Source organism: Puma concolor, chromosome B1 (genome assembly GCF_028749965.1).
Source record: "Puma concolor isolate L17-30 chromosome B1, mPumCon1.1.hap2, whole genome shotgun sequence".
In the NCBI taxonomy this organism is placed as follows: Eukaryota; Metazoa; Chordata; class Mammalia; order Carnivora; family Felidae; genus Puma; species Puma concolor.
Window position 1 is genome coordinate 16,338,489 of NC_141670.1, and position 20,687 is coordinate 16,359,175.

At 38.8% G+C, this 20,687-nt stretch overlaps 2 protein-coding genes and 1 long non-coding RNA gene across 7 annotated transcripts in view; 2 read left to right on the top strand and 1 right to left on the bottom strand.

The window, feature by feature from the left end:
• SNX25 (sorting nexin 25) overlaps positions 1–6,583 on the top strand; it is a 133,660-nt gene extending 127,077 nt beyond the window's left edge. For both annotated transcript variants that reach the window (XM_086703242.1, XM_025933074.2), the window contains 4 exons: positions 1,406–1,472; positions 4,656–4,837; positions 5,357–5,457; positions 5,988–6,583. In XM_086703242.1, coding sequence (XP_086559368.1) covers positions 1,406–1,472; positions 4,656–4,837; positions 5,357–5,457; positions 5,988–6,068 — 431 coding nt within the window. In that variant the 3' untranslated portion in view covers positions 6,069–6,583. The remainder of the gene's footprint in view (positions 1–1,405; positions 1,473–4,655; positions 4,838–5,356; positions 5,458–5,987) is intronic.
• The window catches only part of LRP2BP (LRP2 binding protein), a 40,903-nt gene continuing 24,734 nt past the window's right edge, over positions 4,519–20,687 (bottom strand). For all 4 annotated transcript variants that reach the window (XM_086703246.1, XM_086703247.1, XM_025933121.2 and 1 more), the window contains 6 exons: positions 16,309–16,451; positions 16,113–16,218; positions 14,828–15,051; positions 12,762–12,936; positions 9,737–9,850; positions 4,519–5,802 (listed from right to left, as the gene is read on the bottom strand). In XM_086703246.1, coding sequence (XP_086559372.1) covers positions 9,785–9,850; positions 12,762–12,936; positions 14,828–15,051; positions 16,113–16,218; positions 16,309–16,451 — 714 coding nt within the window. In that variant the 3' untranslated portion in view covers positions 4,519–5,802; positions 9,737–9,784. The remainder of the gene's footprint in view (positions 5,803–9,736; positions 9,851–12,761; positions 12,937–14,827; positions 15,052–16,112; positions 16,219–16,308; positions 16,452–20,687) is intronic.
• Positions 13,928–20,279, top strand: LOC147581488 (uncharacterized). Its single transcript, XR_015249968.1, has 2 exons — positions 13,928–14,688; positions 16,205–20,279. It is a non-coding gene; the product is annotated as an uncharacterized LOC147581488 (long non-coding RNA).

The window sequence follows — 20,687 nt, forward strand, 5'->3', positions numbered from 1 at the left end:
CCTCTGAGCCCACCGGTGTAAAATAAACCTCCTGCCTTCCACGATCTCCGAGTGCCGCTTGGTTCTTCTGGGGTGATCCAGATCAGTTTCCGTGACAGTATGAGCTGCGTCTCTCCTGCCCTGGAAAGCCAGAGTGAGGTTATCAGCACCAGCAGATGTGCTGCTCCCAGCCTAAAATGAGCGAGTCTGCGTGCTATCAGAGTGCTCTGAATTCCATAAAAAATTTAAGGCACCTTTGAAGCATAGTTCTGATTTTCTAAGACTTGACTCTTACTTGACAGGTTAACAACACTACTTTAGCTGGGTACTTGGATCCATTTATAATAAAGTTAGAAATGACTTTGGAATGTTTCAAAAGTCTAAGGCCAAGTCTGTGTTGATGGTTGATTTTGTTTGGGTGGTTTGCCTCGTACAGAGGTGTTTGTGGATTTGGTCCCTTTTAGGTTTTCCTACTGGGGCAGGAGCCCTGAACTCTAAGAGCCAAGCCTGAATTTCTCATTTGCTTATGTGTGAGTAACTAAACATTTCAGTGAATGGATGTGAATTTATATAGATGGAAAATTTGGTTTAGATTCCAATTTGCAGACCTAAAACATCCTCCCCACATTTCTTTGCCTTCTTCTGGTTTATATTCATATTCTGTACCTTTAAAAATATGTCTTCATGTTGGTAATTAAAGTTTAGGTCTGTCGAAACTTTCACAGCACTCCCGTAAGATGTCAACAAGATTTGTAAAGCAAAACACATGTCCTTGAACAGATGAGGAAACTGAGGCTCAGAGAAGGTGATTTGTGCCCAGCTGCTCTGGGAAGTGGCACAGGAGTGCGCCAAGGTCACAGCTCACTCAGGGTGCCAGCTCTTGACAGTTCACCTTTCTCCCAAGGGCATAAAATACATAAAGTATGGAGTGATCTACAAACGGCTATCCAAAAGGGAAGTTAGGCCCATCAGCTCATTCATATTTCAAAATATTTGTCAACATTTGACCACAGATATTTCTCATTCAGAGCAGTGTGTTAGAAAATTGGGTTCAACAAGCCAGACAGCAACCTAAAATAGGCTTTGCAGTGTCTGCTGGTGGAAAACAGACGGGTAAGTGGCCTGGGGACATGGTGAAGTAGAGTATTGTTTCCATTCGCTGGCTCAGCTGTTGTTTAGGCATTGAAAAGCTATAAAAACTCTTAGGTTTCATCTCATCGGTTACTATGTGGAAAATGAAGGCTTAGAAGTTTTTTTTGACAGCAGTTTGCTAACCTGGACCCAAATTCTGCAGATAATCCTAGTCATTACTTGGTGTCAGAACTCAGATTGAGTCAAATGGTAAGATTTATGCTTTGTGCAGCTCCGAAAATGTCATAATTGTGATATACTGTGATAAATTCTTTTCTCCCCATTTCTATTTTAGTGTTTAAATGGGTGAGAAGAACATTAATTGCTCTCGTTCAGGTCACTTTTGGAAGAACCATCAACAAGTGAGTTTCATGAAATGACTGTTTGAATTAATGCCTTACTCTTTGCCTTAAAAATCAAATTACCTTGTGATATAGTAGCCGGGGATCTCTCTAGGTGAAGGTATTATATTTTCTCATTTTGTTTCCATTAGGATTCTAAGATTGGATAGGGAAAGAATTTCTCCCACAGGATGCATGGTGAACTAGATGATAAAAGCTTGAGCTAGCTTCAGCATTCTGGCTGACAGGGTCAGGAAATTCTGTTCTGTAGGGGCACCTGGCTGCTCAGTGGGTGGAGCGTGTGACTCTTGATCTCAGGGTTGTGAGTTCAAGCCCCATGTTGGGTGTAGGGATTAGTTAAAAAAAAAAAATTAAATTAAAAAAACAAAAAAACCCTAAAACCCTAAAAGTTCTGTTCTGTAAAGTTCTCTTTTGATCATGATGACCAGTTTGAGTATCTTGGGTATAGTGTTTTTATGTTGCATGATGGGAATCAGTTTAAGGCTTAGACTCTAAGCCAAAATGAAAGTGCAATAAACATCATCTGGCAGGTATTTATTTGGAGGGAAATGCAAACCATATGTGTTTTTTTTTTCCCCCGAGTTGGGGTAACATTAAAGTGGTAATTGCTTTTATTAGTTCATATCTTAATACCCATCCATTGAGATATGTGGACATATACCACCATTGTAAGCCATGTGTATATTCTAAGCAATGGTACATTATCCATACACATGAGAGTTTAACTCTATATCCAGTACTCTTATGACTTCCTGTACAATAAAAATGTGAATTACTTGCTAAAAGATAAGGGGGGAAAGTCAGTTTTTTTGTACAGAAAAATATTTTAAGATGAAATTACCAGATTTTCCCTAGTGAAAGATGAGCTGTTAAAACCATCATAGTGACTTTGTACACATGGTTATCAGGTAAATCTTACACGTTTTTAAGGGAAACAGTAAAGAGCAAGTTATCTTTTTATTCATTCCCAAATAGAATATATTTTCCTTGTGGTCAGAAGCAAAATTTACTTGTCAGATTTTTTAACAAATGGTATTAGTGGCATATTTAGTTGACTTAGTATCATAGGCTTTTGTTTTCGTCAGAAAGATGGCCTGTTGAACTTACCATTTCAATCTAAGGCAAACCTCTTAACTGTTACATAGATGGGCTTTGGATAAAGAAAATTCCAAAATGGCCCTGTATTTCCCAGTACTCCAGACGTGCTAATTTATTTTCCTTTTCAGTTTCAGCAAATCATGCACACTTTTCTTGCTCCTATTTATGATATTGGCTCTTAATTATAAATGAGCAGTGGCGGTCTGTGTGGTGAATCCATTGGCAGTTATTTTTATGGGGCTTGGAGGAGAGGCGTCATGTAGAGAGTTTTCAGGCCGTTCATTTCAGTGGGCTTTTTATCAGGCAGAGAAATGATGGAGCACCTGGCCCTTTGCTATTTTTGCCTTTCGCAGAGAGAACACATCACAAAATGAAGCAGCAGCACAGTATGTGCCTCGTGCCTTGTCCCAGCTATAATTTCACACCACCAGGATTGATTCAAAAGCTTCCTTTGGTTTTGGCTAATTGAGAGTCAGACTTAAATTAATAGAAAATACGTAGGTGATGGCCTTTAGTACGAGTTACTTACCTAATTTTGAGTTGCAAAGTGAAATTTTCTTCATGTAGTGCCAGTGAGTAACTCAAAACAAGACTGGGTAGGGGGGCGGCGGAAGGTGTCTGCGTTTTTACGTAGATTTTCCTTAGGCAGGCAGGCAGGTTGGCAGGTTCTCTCTTAAAGCAGAAGTCCCATTAAATTAATACAATTATTTTATTTGGTCTAGATATGAATTGCCCAGTTCTAGGCAACATAGGGAAGTATCTTAGGAGACATGCAGTTATAAACAGAATTAACCCAGTTTTAACTCATAGCAGAGTGTAGACCACAGTGGTAACTGATAACTGTGCAAAGTACGAGGCTTGAAACATCTATTTCAGATACTGTTTCTGAGAGCCTTACATTGCCCCTCTAAAAATCAGGTTGGGAAGTCAGATTCTTTAAAGGCTTTTTGATTTATTGTAATTCATGAATTGAGTTTGAAATTTCAGGTCTTTCTGGCATCGTCAAGATTCTTTCCCCCTTTTCACCCTCCAACCTCTCTTGGGGTCTTTGAACTGTGTTCCTTGTCTCTCGACAGTAGAAATCCTGTCACGGGTTAGAATTTTTCTAATGACTAATGAAACAGGGTTGCGTGGAAGACCTGGAGAACCGGCTAAAAGCCATTTATTTGTTAACTGTGCAAGTCAAATGTCTGCCCAACTTTAATTCCCAGGGAAATGTGAAATACACTAGATAGCAGTTTATCTTTCTGGAGTCCTTCACTTTAGGGTGAAAGGTGGTATCTTTTTTTCTCCTCGCCTCGTGAGCACGCGAAATGCTTACGCTGGGTCAGAGCACTCGGCCCAGCAGGATCTGCCAGGGCGACACAAGAGACAGGGAAAATAGCTAGGTTCCTCCCCAAGACTCCAGGAGCTCAGGAAAGTTTTCCACACCACTTTGAACAGTCTTCAAATGAATGCATGTTTTCAGTTTATACCACTTCCTGGAGAAACTGGTGTGTGAAGCACTGTGCACAGAGTAGTTGCCAGCTTCAAACAAATCAGTTTCCTCTTAGTTCCTGTCCTTACAGATTGCAGGTACCGTGTGGCAAACATTTGGATAGCTCAGCACTGATGGACATGTGAGCTTGAGAGATGAATGGTTACCCAGCACCACCAAAATAAAAAATATCTTTCCGAGCCCGAGTTTAAAAATTCAATTCCTGGGGCGCCTGGGTGGCGCAGTCGGTTAAGCGTCCGACTTCAGCCAGGTCACGATCTCGCGGTCCGTGAGTTCGAGCCCCGCGTCGGGCTCTGGGCTGATGGCTCAGAGCCTGGAGCCTGTTTCCGATTCTGTGTCTCCTGCTCTCTCTGCCCCTCCCCCGTTCATGCTCTGTCTCTCTCTGTCCCAAAAATAAATAAACGTTGAAAAAAAAAATTTAAAAAAAAAAATAAATAAATAAAAAAAAAATAAAAATTCAATTCCTAGTTAATTCATCAAACGTGTAGATCAGGCTGTATCTTAACCTACCCACTGATAAATGCCTTGTGAGAATAGAGGATAACATTTTTCAAAACGTCATCCAAGAAACGTTTTTCTCTTAAAAGACAAATCCGGGACACCGTGAACTGGATTTTCAGCGAGCAAATGTTGGTTTACTACATCAACGTTTTCCGGGATGCTTTTTGGCCACACGGGAAATTGGCGCCTCCAACCACAATCAGAAGCGAAGAACAAAGTCAGGAAACAAAACAGAGAGCACAGCAGAAGCTGCTTGAAAACATTCCAGGTGAGGCCTCAGTTCTGATCCTGAAACGTACAGAGACACAAAGGGAACTAACTTTATTAAGGCGTTTTTCATTTATATCTCTCAGAAAACGTTATTTACGTTGAAAAAAAATGATCAGTTTTTTTTCTTTTAAAACTTGTCCCTTGCTAAGGAATTATACTGAGAATCTTAATGAGAACAGTAGTGGTTGTAATGCTTTTTTTAATTAGAAAAATGTTTTAGAACAGATAGTAAGTTTTGTGCTTTAAAAATCCTGCCAGAGTACACGGTTTAGAGAGGTTACTTTTTAATTGGGTAGCAATGTATTCAAATTGTAATTTGTATAAATGCCTGATGTCGAAAACTTCTAAATAGACTTATTTTCTCTTTAAACATTTGAGAGAACTGATCGTTTATGTCCCTCCTGCCCCAGTGCCTTTATTTGTTGTGGGTACACCGTGTCCTGTCTCCTTCACTGAATATGCGTGGATTGTAAACTTTTTGTCAGTAGTAGCACAGGATGTAAACCTGATTTTTCAGATACGCTTCAGAGCCTCGTTGGACAGCAAAATGCCCGGCATGGTATAATAAAAATCTTCAACGCACTGCAGGAAACAAGAGCCAATAAGCATCTGTTATTTGTGAGTAATTGAAAGGCAACCAGAGGATTTACTGTTAATTCAGTTTTACGTTTCTGTTCACATGTGGGGGTTGCATACTTAATCATTCTTGTTGCTTATAACTCTCACCCCATTTATGTACTGTGCTTCATTGTCATCTGACTGCTCAGTTGTTCAGTTTGGTAAAAGAAAAGGGAAAAACCATGCCTCCAGTGCGCAGTCCGTCCTTCTCTCAGACCAGATGCGCATCACCTTTTTGTGTGACTGCTTAGTTTTCGTACTTCAGCAAAGCAGACTGTTTCCAAGTCGTCTGATTATAATGTTAAATATGAAATACTGTTGATGGTGTGACATGGCAAGGAGACCCTGAAATGAATCAATCTGATATTAAATGGAGCTTATATGAGTTCCATTCATTTGAGAGTGAGTGGTTCGTGGAGAATCATCTTAGACCTAAAATTAGACTTTTCTCTTAGACATAGGCGTGTACCCTTAGAGAAAAATCCCACATTTTTCTACTTTTTTTTTTTTTTTCCTCTTTCTTGGTTTAGGTGCTGATGGAATTGCTGCTAATTGAGCTGTGTCCTGAGCTGAGAAGTCATTTAGATCAGCTGAAAGCTGGCCAAGTCTGAGACTGCACAAACAAACCACCAGAGAAATGTCTGTGTAACAATAGACATGAAATATTTTCCTCTTTTCCACAGAGGGCTTGATTGAAAACCATATTGATTTTTATGTTAGTTACCTCCCTCTAGTTTTGTGGGAAGTGAGCGGAATTGGTTGGGGAGGGAGAACTTGATGCTGTCACAGGTAACAGAAAAACACACTTCTGTTAATTATTTTTATTTTAATAATAATATAAGTTCAACACACTGATTGAAATACAGATGTTAATATGTGATAAGAACTTAGGAAATATTTTAAATATTTATGAAAACTGTTTTGTTTTAAAATGAAGAACTATGAATACTGTACAGTTACTTTCCTCACTGAGGACTCTGAACATTCCTCTATTATTTCATGTGTATTGAAGAACATTGTTGTGCAATGCTTTGTGTAAAGTTCTTGTGAAAATTTTTTTGTCTTTATTTTTACCAAAGATTTCCCATAGTTTGAAGCATTTGAAGCAATAAAATATAAAAATGAATCACAGAGCTCTATGATATTTAAGGTGCTTACGTCTCAAAAACCTGAGGTTAAAATACATCAGGCAGTTCAAATATTTATCGAGTAATTTTTTTGTTTTGTTTGGCAAAACCATTGTGCACCTAAGGATTTCTCCAAGGAGGTATACAGTTGGCTGCCTTCCTCCAGACACAGAATGAATATGTGAAAAAATCTGATTTTTAGTGTGAATGAGAAGAGCCAAATTAGTGCTTGAAATGATGTGTTCGGGAGAGTGGGATAGGAGCCGGGCTTTGAAGGGTGGGCAGGAATGAGATAGGGAAACACAGGTGGGAAGGGACTTAAGGGACTTTGGGGACTTGATTATATCATCAGGTCTTGTGGACTCGGGCTTTAGGTGAGATCCAGGGTATGGGTGTTTTGTTATCAATAGTGGAGCCATGAACAAGTCACTTAATAAACATTCACCATCTATCATGCAGCGATAATAAAACACTTGCCTCTCTGTAGCCCCCAGGAACATTGAAAGCAAAATAATGGGCAAAAATTCAGTTTGAAATCCATGAAAGAAAACTACTGTATCTATACTCAAGTGGTACTGATTATGGCATTACTAGATCATACCTGCCAAGTTCTCGATATGAAACATAAGTTCTAAAAAGTAAACGATTAAAAATTAGTACACCAAATTTTATCTTTGGGATTCTTTTAGTCACGGCTCTTTGATCCTTTTTTTTTTCAAACCAGGATGATATTTGACCCTTGAGAAAAAAACCAAAGTTGGCTGTTTGTATGAGTAAGAATTATCCTTCACAGGGATGTAGAAAAGACACATTCAGATAAGAGAAGCAAATGAAATCACCGAGCCTCAGGATGTCATCGTAACACAGTTACTGGTAATGTCCACCTTGTGTGTAATTAAACCATAGCAGTTACAAGTGTCCACTGCAAGTGAGAAAAATAACTATTTTGACTCCTCAATCTTTCTTGAAGGTAAATTTCAACTTTGTCATGAGCTATCAGCTATAAGGAATCTTAGAAGTTTTGTTTTGTTTTTTGTTTTAAGATTAATGATCCGGAAGCCTCAACTCAACGTGAGTTAAAGAGTGAGACTCCATTCACAGGTCAAGGTGTGTGCCACGGTCTGCAGCAGTGGTAGTTTGCAAGGGCTCGTCTGTGCCAGAAGTACCCCCTTTATGGTAACTACAGTAAACTGAAATTTTGAATTCTGTGTCGGATTTACTGAAGACACTTAAGCGTAGCATATTACCACATATGACGCGTGTCAAATTCCTACGCTGGGGATTTCTCAGACCTGTGTTTTAATGGCAGTCAAAAAAGTGGTCTCTGGGATGAAGGAAGATTCGCTTATCTATCAAGTGTGCTGGTAAAACCAACAAGCACTGCCTTATTACATTCCACTTTTCGGATTCTTACAGGCTTAAGGGACTGGATTAAGTGTGGAGAAAAGAATACTGGTTGGGGATTTAGATCTTCCGATGGTTGAAGGAATACCATGTATGGATGGTATTAGGAGCAGAGCAAGTGGGCTTATATTGTAGAAGAGATGTAAGCTAGGTAGTGTGAAATCTTACAAAGGGTTTGATGTATTGAATCACGTTCCTGGAGGAAATGAGGGAGTCTTCGGTAGAGAATTTAAAAGAAAAGGATTAGTTTTCAGGAATGGTTTCAGTTTATCCGTCTTAAGAGATTTAAGAGAGAAGTATGTGATCATTGAGGGCATCTCACAGACCTAAGTCTGTTGAAATTGCTTTCCTTTTTATAGAGTGGCAAAATGAAGTTCAAGTAACATAGACAAAGCGGAACATGAGACAAGAGCAAGTAATTTTCTACCATACATACTTCTTTAGTGCCTGATGCCTACGGATTAATTGTACTAAGATGAGATCCTGTTTAAACCCACTTTCAGAAAGGATGGTAGTGATTTATAAAATAAAGCCACATCAGTGTATGCTTACAGGAAGGTGTTGATAAGGTATCTTTAAGACATTGTTTTCAGTGTATCTGTTTCAGACATATATTGCTATACAGTCTTCTCCATGTGGATCCTATTATTTGTATTATCAGCTTTTATCTTTATGGACCTCATTAATGCAAGGAAAGCCTAATTAAAAATTTTAACATATTTAGATTCAGTTCTTATATTGAGAGATGATTTGAAATTTTTTTCACATTTTACTTTGCTTTGAAATGAATCTTAAGGTTTTTTTAATCTAGCAAATGAGTCTAAGCACAAAGAAACATCTCTCTTAACTGATTATCTTATCGGGAATATAGCAGTTGTCTTATTCATTAAGATCTTTAAGGGAAGATTCTAAGCAGTTTCTTAAACCTACTTTTTTTGAAGTTGATAATAAATTAGCCAACTATTTAAAAGAATTTCTTTTAAGAATACAAGATGTCCCAAAAGACTTAGTACAGCCTTAGCTTTAATTGCTTTGGAAGTATAAATGCTACACAATTAAAGAACATTATTTGAAAGTTTCTTTAAATTCTTTTTAATAGTTTTATGAATCTTAAAGATTTTTTAATGTTTATTTGTGAGAGAGAGCGCATGCAAGCAGGGGAGGGTCAGAGAGAGAGGGAGACACAATCTGAAGCAGGCTCCAGGCTCTGAGCTGTCAGCACAGAGCTTGATGCGGGGCTCAAACTCACAAACCGCGAGATCATGACCTGAGCTGAAGTCAGATGCTTAACTGACTGAGCCACCCAGGTGCCCCTTAAATTTAAAAATTTTTAATGAAAAACAACAAATTAAAATTAATAATCCAAAATTCACAAAACTAAGTGAGGGTCAAAGAAATTTTAAAGAGTTAAGCTTTCAGTGTTTTTTTATAAGTTTGTAGCATTTATACTTTTGAAGTTATTAAAGCTAAGACTGCACTAAGTCTTTTAGACACTCCGTATTTAAAAAAAAAAAAAGATAATTTTCTTTAGGGAGTGTTTTTCTCTATTTGATATGATCTAGGCCAGTCTGTAGGCAAAGAGCTGGATCTTTAAGGACTCATTTAGCAATCAGATCCTATACCTAAGGTTTTGAGTTATAAAATTACAGATGTAAGAACAAAGGTAACATGTCATCAGAATACCCAGGATATTGTAACTTGGGATGCAGAAAATAACCAAACAGCGTAGCGACTATAAAAACACACACCGTTCTAAGGTGCCAGGGTTGATGGTCTTTGTTGAAACGCATTATGATCTAAATTCTTTGATGTATAAGTAAACAGTGAAGTTCATCTGCCAATGCAGGGTTCAGACGGCACGCCTTAAAATCAGAGAGAGAGAGAGAGAGTCAGTTATATTTAGATACATTTTGAATTGTTGGGTCTTTCTTTTTTTCTTCCTTTTAAAAAGTTTTTTTTTCTTTTTAAGAAGTACAATGATTTTAAGGTAATTTCTTAAGATTCATTTCTGTTTTGATTTCTTGATTAAGGAAGTTCAAATTAGCCTCTGCAAAACAGATCACCCTGAAAATTACCATGCTATTGGCACTTGAAAGAGAAAATTTTATCAGTGCCAAGAATAAAGGGAATTTAATGGTAGCATTCTATGTTAGGAATTATTAAAATAAGTAACATGGAAAGCATTAACATTTGGCCTCAAACTCGCTATTATCTTATTATATGAAAAGCAGCATCTATGAGAATCGTACTTTATTTTTTTTAAAATTTTTTTTTTTTTCAACGTTTTTAATTTATTTTTGTGACAGAGAGAGACAGAGCATGAACGGGTGAGGGGCAGAGAGAGAGGGAGACACAGAATCGGAAACAGGCTCCAGGCTCCGAGCCATCAGCCCAGAGCCTGACGCAGGGCTTGAACTCACGGACCGCGAGATCGTGACCTGGTTGAAGTCGGACGCTTAACCGACTGCGCCACCCAGGCGCCCCGAGAATCGTACTTTAAAGTAACATTTTGTTATGATAAATAGCGTTAAGTAACAGTGCATATAACTACATAGAACGTCAGGAATCTGGAAGAGACATCCGTGATCATCATCTCATCCAGACCGCACTCCATGCAGTAAGTGTCCCTTCAGTACCCATGACAGTTTCCCTTCAGTACCCATGACGGTTGCTCACTAGATTGCTCACTCGTTGCTTGGTTACTAAGTCACCATCTTATAGGAAACCTTTTGTTTTTGTTTATTTTCCAAACAGTTGTATTAGAAGATCCTGCTTTGTACTCAGCTTAAGTTTCCTTCCATATGCATTAGAAGCAGTAAAGGTCCTAGGAGAATATGTAAAGCTGGTTTCATGGAGATCCTGGGGGGCAAGGTGGTTGGCAGTCACCATCCTGACGGTGGCAGAGCTGAGAGCAAGTGTGGGTCTCCTGACTGTAGGCCCCCTGTCTCCACACCAGCCAGGGCCTTATCTTTTCCCCCTGCCTAACACGCTGCTGTTGGCTATCATTCTGCTCCCCGCCCTGCTGTTCCTTTTCTGTGGGACAGCCTTTCAGTCTGGTGAAGACGACTGTCTGGACTCCTGTCCTTTTGTTTCTAAATAAAATACTCAATTTATGCTCATGGGACAGGATTCCAGACCCTTCACTGGCCTACTACTTTGGAATCTTTTCCCTTGTTAAAAGCATCTCCTGTAAAAGACAATGGCCCAAATTGAATACTGGGGATATTTTCTCCCATCCTGGGAAAAACACTTTTAAGGTTGCAGTCTGTTTGTTTCGCTGTTTTATTTAGGATGAACATATACCACATTTCAGGATTTTGTTGACTCAGAGTTTTCTCTGCTTCTGTTTATTTGGAAAAGACATGAAGGATAACACAGAATTTGAAATTGACTTCGTTTGGAAATCAGTATAATACAGAGAACATTTAGATTTTGTAAAAAGTTGAAGACAGCGATTTTTCATACTAACAGAATGGTGTGATGGTAAATATCTCAGTTGAATTTGTGTACTGTGTTCCTATATTTATGTGTTGATATGGGCTTAATGCTGTGGAAATTTTAATTTCAAACAAATTAATTTAGGGGTTCCAAAAGTTAACTGAACATTGGAGTCCTCGGGAGAGCTTTCAGCAAATACACTTGGGTTGCACTCTCAGAGAACATGATTTAATTGTTCTGAAATAATACTTGGGCTTTGGAATTTGTTAAAAATACCCAAGTGATTTTAATATGCAGAGAAGGTTGAGAACCACTGCTGTTAAATGGTCAGATTCAGGCAGAGGACTCGGAAAATTGTTCCTTGCCTTGTTCACCTGCTCCAGCTAAACAATTTGTGCACCTCATGAATTGCTTTATAAGTTTTAATAAGGTATAATTCTACTTTGGACTTCATGGATGTCATCGACCTAAGACATGCAGTTGTGTGTGTGTGTGTGTGTGTGTGTGTGTGTGTGTGTGTGTTATTTTTTTAAAACTTTACTTACAGTTACTATTCATGATGATTCCCCCCCTTTCTCACTCCCTTCCCACTTTCTAAGTTGCTTGATTTTAGAGGTGAAATCCATTTGGGAGCTAATCCAAATGGATTAAAACAAGGAAAGTCTTACTTCAACTGATCACCTCAAACTCATGATTGAGTTTGGGTAGTGTGCAGAAAGTGTGGTTGATGTCATGCATTAAAAAAAAAAATTTAAAAACTAGATTTCAGAGTGCCTGGGTGGCTCAGTTGGTTAAGTGTCCAACTCTTGGTTTTGGCTCAGGTCATGATCCCACAGTTCGTGAGTTTGAGCCCCGCGTCAGGCTCTGTACTCTTAGCTTGGGATTCTCTCTCTCCCTCTCTTTCTGCCCCTCCCCTGCTTGCATGCTTGCTCTCTCTCTTTCTCTCTCTCTCAGGTTTTTTTTTTTTTTTAAGTTTATTTATTCTATTTCATTAAGGTACTAGAATGAGAATAGGTTCATACTTCTGGTTAGAAGGAGGCATGAATACTCTGGCTATAAGGTCTTGTTGCTGGCCCTTAGGCTCCAGAGGGTGGCAGGGTGAGTGAGAATAATTTGCATCAAAATGGAACTTTTACCATCTGAGTTTAATTATGCTAATAGGAATCTGGCAGAACTGTCTGCAAATAATCTACGTGTCTGACAACCTCTCCTAGACAGATTATCTGTGCAATAATTAAGTAGGAAAAATACTAATCCATAAAGATGTTCAAGTCTTAACTAAAAACTCAGAAATTTCTATTTGAGTCAATGTTGTTTGTGCTCAGGCTTCCTTACTTTAGAATAGTAGTGTTTCGCTGTCGCTTCATCCTTTGTGACCCCCAAGCCAAGCTGAAGACATCGGGCGTGGTAGAAGGATGCCATGGCCATGCCTCTGGTGATGAATTCTGGGAGACAGTCTGTGACCCGGGCTATCGTAGGGATGTCATGAACTTCATCGTAGTCAGCAATCCTGTGGCGACATTTAATTGTGAAGTTAAAAAGGACATGAGTTCTAGTTTACATTTTTACAAATTGCATGTTCAGAAGTGGTGCCCAAAGTAATTTCCCTATTTCCACCTGTTTGAGAACTAAGTTGTTTGTGGTATTTGTTTTGTGGTGAAGGGTAAATAAAACCGCCAGTTAAAACCAAGGGAAGAGGAGCTAACAAAGAGTTTACTTCACAGCTTCTCTATAATCATACTTGTCAGTCCGGCTTAATAACCACTAGAAAACACAAAAGTTTATTTTCTTATAGTAATAATATTTTAAAAAAATTTTTTTGAATATTTATTTTTGAGGGAGAGACAGCGTGAGTGGGGGAGGGGCAAAGAGAGAGGGAGATACAGAATCCGAAGCAGGCTCCAGGCCCTGAGCTGTCAGCACAGGGCCCGACGCGGGGCTCGAACCCACAAACTGTGAGATCATGACCTGAGCCGAAGTTGGATGCTTAACCAACTGAGCCACCCAGGTACCCCATAATAATAATATTTTAAACTTAATAACACCTTGCAGATTTAAACAATGGGGAAAAAGCATTTTCTATTTCTTTGAATCATTTATTCAAACATTGACCTTAAATTTGGACTTCAGTCACATAGGATCAGAAAACATATCAAGAAACTTACACATCTATCTTTGTTAAAAAGTGGGCAAAAAAAGTCCTCCTTCATAACCCTGACACAAGTCTAGAGGGTTGTGTGAAAATGGGATCTACTTAGGGGCGCCTGGGTGGCGCAGTCGGTTAAGCGTCCGACTTCAGCCAGGTCACGATCTCACGGTCCGGGAGTTCGAGCCCCGCGTCAGGCTCTGGGCTGATGGCTCGGAGCCTGGAGCCTGTTTCCGATTCTGTGTCTCCCTCTCTCTCTGCCCCTCCCCCATTCATGCTCTGTCTCTCTCTGTCCCAAAAATAAAAATAAAAAATGTTGAAAAAAAAAAAATTTATAAAAAAAAATAAAGAAAATGGGATCTACTTAACCTCATGTCACCCGTGATATTATGAGGAGTAGGAATGTGGACAGTAATGGAAAGTTTGACAGATTTTAAAGTCTTGGTTTTAACCAGATGGGCACTTAGACTTTAGGGACTTTGGGGACCACACTTGTAAGTGACCTGCTCCCTGGGAGCCATGATGTTGGGGAGAGGGTGGAACCAAGTCCTTCAGGCAACATTGTGGATGACTGCCCCACACTGGGTGAGGGAAGAGGGGGTCCCAGGGGCTCTGTCAGGCATTATTGGGAGGGAAATACATCAGCATGGCCTTACAGCCTCTCTAGGGGACATCCACGCCTGTTTTTCCTGGTATATTGCTTTTGTACATTATGAGTAAATAAATGTGGGGAAAGTACATGGACTCAGAGAAGAGAATCTCCATATATTTTATAAGGTGTTAATACTGGCATCTCTTAGCCATTCTCATTTTACAATCTTTATCAAGCTATCTTGCAATTGTGCAGTCATAGAACATGTGGCTGAAGAGTCTATGAAGAAATTAAAACATATTTAATAAGCATTTCTGATGTGCTAAGCTATGTTAAGTACTTTATATGCACTATGTTAGTAATCCTATGGAGGTATTTTCTTCTTTATAAAAAAAGGAAATTCATGCCCCCAAAAGTCAAACGTGATTAAGATCATCAGCTGGTACACAGAGTGAATAACACTGAAATCCTGAAGACTGATAGCACAGAATTAGACTCTTCCAAAATCTAATGAAATGTAACAGGTGAGTCGTCAGTTGCACTTGCCACATTTCAAGTGCTCACTAGCCGTCATTTCCAATATTGTAGCAAGTTCTATTGAACAGACCTGGCATAGAACATCTGGGAGGAGGTTTTGGAAATACTTTTATCCAGCTTATTTACCTTTTGGAAAATGTAACACACTTAGTAAAAAATTTCATCTTATAGTAATACTCCACGAGATTCCCTTGAGCATAGACGTTTCCACGTTCTGCCGCTTCCCTTAAGCACTGGAAGGCAGCTTCAGGGTCCTGGCGGATGCCTTGTCCGTAAAAATACATCAGCCCAAGTGCACCCTGGGACTCCAGGTTTCCATTGCCACACGCTTCTGAATGCCAATAAAATGCCTAAGAAAAAGCACAATTTCATCTTTGTTACCCACCAGGCAAAATTATAAGGGAATACGGGAAAGAAAGAAAAAATCTCTTAATTATGAGATAGTGTGCATAACTTATCCTAGGAAACAGTTTTAGCACCTTGTGTGTGTTTCAGGTGAGCGCCAGTTTCACATATCCAAAAGAGAGGTTGGAGGTCACAGCCTAGCCAGTTCAACTGTCCTAGGATTCAAGATTTTCTGGTGTTTCCTGAGGAAGGATCAGGAAGGTAGGAGGTAGGAACTAAGTGTCTGCTAGGCTCTGAGACACCCTGCGATGAGGCCCAGCAGGGAGAGGAGAGAGCTGCTGATGCCGAGATCTCAGAGGTGGCGCCTGTCTATCCCAGGCAGCCGAGATAAAAGCTGCATGTGGTTGCAAGCCCATTTGCTCAGTACTCAGCTACAGTGACTTTGAATTGGTTCACAGAATTATTTCCAAGTGGCTGCTTAGTTATCCAAAGAGGGTCTTGTTCGGGTGGTGTTTCTTGTGAGTTTGTTCTTCATGCCTCTTACAAGTAGCACGTGGCCCTACGTTTCCTCCAACCCATACGATTTCTTGGAAAATGTTTCAATCATTGATGATTAAAGAGATTGTATTTATGCAAAAGTCGTAAATGGATTTACTTTTTAACTCATTTTCGTGTGTATTTTACTTACTAGCATCATTACTTTCTCAGAACAAATTAATTTATGCACATAATAGGATTTGGGCCATATTTTAGGACTCTCTCAGCTTTCATGGTATAAAATATTTTGTACGTGTGGCTTTTTATAGTGTAGAAAGTGCTCTCACATCCGTGGAATCCTTTGGTAGAGGTAGGGAAAAGGTAGACCATAGATGAGTAAAGGGTAAAATGAGCTTTGAGATCCCAAACTGTAAACTTTCTTTACACTTTAAAGAAATGTAAGAGATCTTTAAAACTAGACACTCATTCTTTACTGCCCTCCCTTCAGAAAAGAAATTATTATTAATTTCTGAAATAAATATTAATCTATGCGAGGTGCTGGCGTTAAAAACAAATAGATCAGTGTTACCTTTTCTAATTCTTTGGGTTCTTTTGTGGAATAATATAATCCTAGAATACTTTGAGCTTTCACACTAGCTTTTGGATTTCCATTGTCTGCAGCAAAAAGCCACAGTCTAAAAGAAAAAAGGGCAAGTTACTCTTTGTGTCAGCATTTGATTAAAAAGAAAAAAAAAAAAAAAACACTTGTTTTCAGGTAAGACTACCTTTCAGCTTCCTCATCTGATCGTTTGACACCTTTCCCTTCATAATAAGCTCTTCCAAGGTTGTAGGCAGCTGCAAATTGTAGGTGTCTTGCTTTGGGACATGGAGAATGGATGATTTTCTTCATGTATTCCACTCCTTTTTCCTTCCACAAAGGAAAAGAACAAACAAAAAAACCCCGGTTTTTAGTTTTACCCAAACTAAATTCTTTTTCCCAGTAATGGTGTAAAAGTCTTCTTCCTGTGACATGATGTTTGATGTCATGGGTCTGTGCCCAGGCAGACGGTTGCCCTTTAGTCTGCAGAGCTGGAAATAAGGGAGGAGGGGGGTGGGACAGGGAGGGAAGGGAAGGAGGAAGGGTATATCTCCGGAGTAGGCATTCCCAGAGCTCTGAGATCCAAAGCATATAAGGCATTTCCCTCATGTTTTAGCTTCCGCAGTTGGATTATGTTTCAATATGATTTCTGTTTTCTCTCCTCCCTTCTACCTTATAGCCCTTATTCTGGATGGGCACAGTTTTTAGAACTTATCAACGTACAAGAATAGCTGTAACTTCTTCCACATTTCCAATCAGAGTACACTTGTGAGCCCCAAACACTATGTTCTTCCTTCAAGCACACTAAGTATGCTCAGTGATAATTTACATACAACATGCTATTCATATGACATCTGCATAGTCACAAAGAGCACACAGGAAGATGTTGCCCCCTCCAAAAAATCCATCAGGCGCAAACTGTCAAACATCATTCCCAAGAAGAAAATGTTTGACGATCAAACCCATTTTCTATACACTGCATTCTAGCTTTTATCCTTCACTGCTCTCTCCAAGTTCTGTTGCTGGCTAAATACCACAGTGATAGAAGATAAAGGTGTTTGCTTTTTAGTGAGTCCCAATTTATAGAGATTTGTCTTTGTGAATGTGTGACGTACATATTTACCTTTTTTTCCTTTTTTTTTTTTTTAACCTTTTTAAAAATATTTATTTATTTTTGAGAGACAGAGCCAGGGAGGGGTCGAGAGAGAGAAGGAGACTCAGAATCTGAAGCAAGGTCCAGGCTCTGAGTGGTCAGCACAGAGCCCAATTCAGGGCTTGAAATCATGAACAATGAGATCATGACCTGAGCCAAAGTTGGACGCTTAACTGACTGAGCCACCCAGGCGCTCCTTTGCCTTTTTTTCTAAACCTAATAGTAAGAGGGAATTTACTGGTGGTCGAGTGAGTTGGTTGTGTAAATCCTTCCACAGATAGCAATGACTAAATCTGGAGCAAACGTTAAAAACATTTTTTTTTTTTTTAAGACACTGGAAAGTTTACCAGAGCATATGCAAGCCAGAGGAGAGATTACTCTTAAAAACTGCAGCTGGAAGTGATCCATGAAGTTCAGTGAACCTCAGGCGGGATAAACATGAAGTAGATTTCCCAGGCATACATCATGGTCAAACTGCTGAAAGCCGAAGAAATCTTGAAAGTAGCCTGAGAAAAATGACACATGATGTACAGGAGAACATCTATATAATTAGTATTTAAGAAGACTGAAGTCATGCCATGCATCTTTTTGGACCGTAGAGTATGAAACTAGAAATAAATCACAAGAAAAAAATAGGGGAAAAAACACAAGGAGGCTAAACAACATGATACTGAACAACCAATGGGTCAACAAAGCAAAGAAGAAATCAAAATATGTGGAGACAAATGAAAATGAAAACACAACAAAATCTTGGGCGACAGCAAAGGCAGTTCTCAGAGGAAAATGTGTAGTGATACAGGCCTACCTCAAGAAACAAGAAAAAGCTCAAACAATCTAAACTTGTATCTAAGGGAACTTAAAAAAGAAGAACAAAGCCCAAGGTAAAATGATGTAAAAGGAAGGAAATGGTAAAGATCAGAGCAGAAATAAATGACATAAGAGACAGAAAAAAAAAAAATCAATGAAACCAAGAGCTAGTTCTTGGAAAAGATAAACCTATGCCAACAAATGGGACAACCTTGAAGAAATGGATAAATTCCTGGAAACGTACAATCTTCTGAAACTGAATCAAGAAATAAATCCGAATAGGTTGATTACTAGTAATGAAACTGAATCAGTAATTTAAAAACAACTAACAAAAAAATAAAAGTCCAGGAACAGATGGCTTCATAGGTAAATTCTACCAGACATTTAAAGAAGAGTTAAAACCTATTCTCCTAAATGATTCAAACAATAGAAGAGGAAGGAAAGGTTCCATATGCATTCTGTGAAGCCAGCATTGCCCTGATACCAAAACCAGACAAAGACGCCACAAAACAAGAAAACTATAGGCCAATATCCCTGATGAACATAGATGCAAAACTCAACAAAATATTAGCAAGCTGAATCCAACAATACATTAAAAGGATCATTCACCACAATCAAGTGGGATTTATTCTGGGGATACAAGGATAGTTCAGTATTTACAAATCAACCATGTGGTACGCCACATCACCAAAACAAAGGATACAAATCATATGATCATCTCAACAGATGCAGAAAAAGCATCTGATACAATTCAACATCAATTCATGATAAAAACTCTGAACAAGGTAGGTTTAGAGGAAACATACCTCAACACAATAAAGACCTATATGAAAAACCCACAGCTGACATCTTACTGAATATGAAAAACACAGCTTTCCCTCTAAGATTAGGAATAAGACCAGGATGTCCATCCTCACCACTTGTATTCAACATGCTACTGGAAGTCGTAGCCACAGCAATCAGATAAGAAAAAGGAGTATTCATTTTGTTAAACAAGAAGTTAAACTATCACTATTGGAAGATGACTGTGATACTATACATAGAAAACCTAAAGGCTCCATCAAAAACCTGTTAGAACTAATAAGTGAATTGAATTCAGTAAATTTGAAGTAGATAAAATTAATGCTCTGAAATCAGTAGTATGTCTATATACTAATAAGGTAGCAGAAAGAGAAATTAAACTACACTTATAACTGTACCAAAAAGAATACAATGCCTAGGAGGTTAACCAAAGAAGTGAAAGACCTGTACTGTGAAAACTATAAAACAATGATGAAAGAAATTGAAGATGACACAAACAAATGGAAAGATATTCCATGCTTCTAGATTTGAAGAATTAACATTGTTAAAATGTATACATATTTTTAAATATTTTTTAGTATTTATTTATTTTTGAGAGAAAGAGTGTGAGTGGAGGAGGGTCAGAGAGAGAGGGAGACACAGAATCTGAAGCAGGCTCCAGGCTCTGAGCTGTTTGCACAGAGCCTGACATGGGGCTCGAACTCCTGAACCGTGAGGTCATAACCTGAGCTGAAGTCAGTCGCTTAACCAACTGAGCCACCCGGGTGCCCCATCATTGTTAAAATGTACATTACGCAAAGCAATCTATAGAATCAATGCAATACCTATCAAAATACCAACCGCATTTTTCACAAAATTAAAAAATTACTAAAATTTGCATGGAACTGCAAAAAACCCTGAAGAGCCAAAGCAACCTCAATAAAGAACAAAACTGGAGGTATCACAATTCCAGATTTCAAGGTATACTATGCAAAGCTGTAGTAAAGCGGTATGGTAGTGGTATGTAAATAGACACATAGATCAATGGAACAGAAGAAAGAACCCAGAATTAAACCTACAATTATATGGTCAAATAATCTATGACAAAGGAGACAAGAATATACAATGAAAGATAGTCTCTTCAATAAATGGTGTTGGGAAAACTGGACAGCTACATGTTAAAGAATGAAACTGGACCACTTTCTGATACCATACACAAAAATCAACTCAAAAGGGACTAAGGACTTAAATGTGAGATCTAAACCCATAAAGTTCCTAGAAAACAGGCAGTGATTCTAGCATTCGCCATAGAGACATTTTTCTAGATATGTCTCCTAAGGCAAGGGAAGCAAAACCCAAAATAAACTATTGGGACTACATCAAAATATGCTTTTGCAGCACAGTGAAGGAAACCACCACCAAAACAAAAAGGCCAAAAACCTACTCAGTGGGAAAAGATATTTGCAAATGATACATCTGACAAAGTTAATATCCAAATATATAAAGAACTTAGCCATCTCTCTCTCTCTCTCTCTCTCTCTCTCTCTCACACACACACACACACACACACACACACACACACACACAATAATCCAAGTAGAAAATGTGCACAGGACCGTTTTTCCAAAGAAGACATACAGATAGCCAACAGACACATGAAAAGATGCTCAACATCACTCATCATCAGGGAAATGCAAATCAAAACCACAATGAGACATCACATTGTCAGAGTGCCTAAAATAAAAAAGAAGTAACAAGTGTTAGAATGTAGAGAAAAAGAAACCCTTGTTCACTGTTGGTGGGAATGTAAATTGGAACAGCCAGTG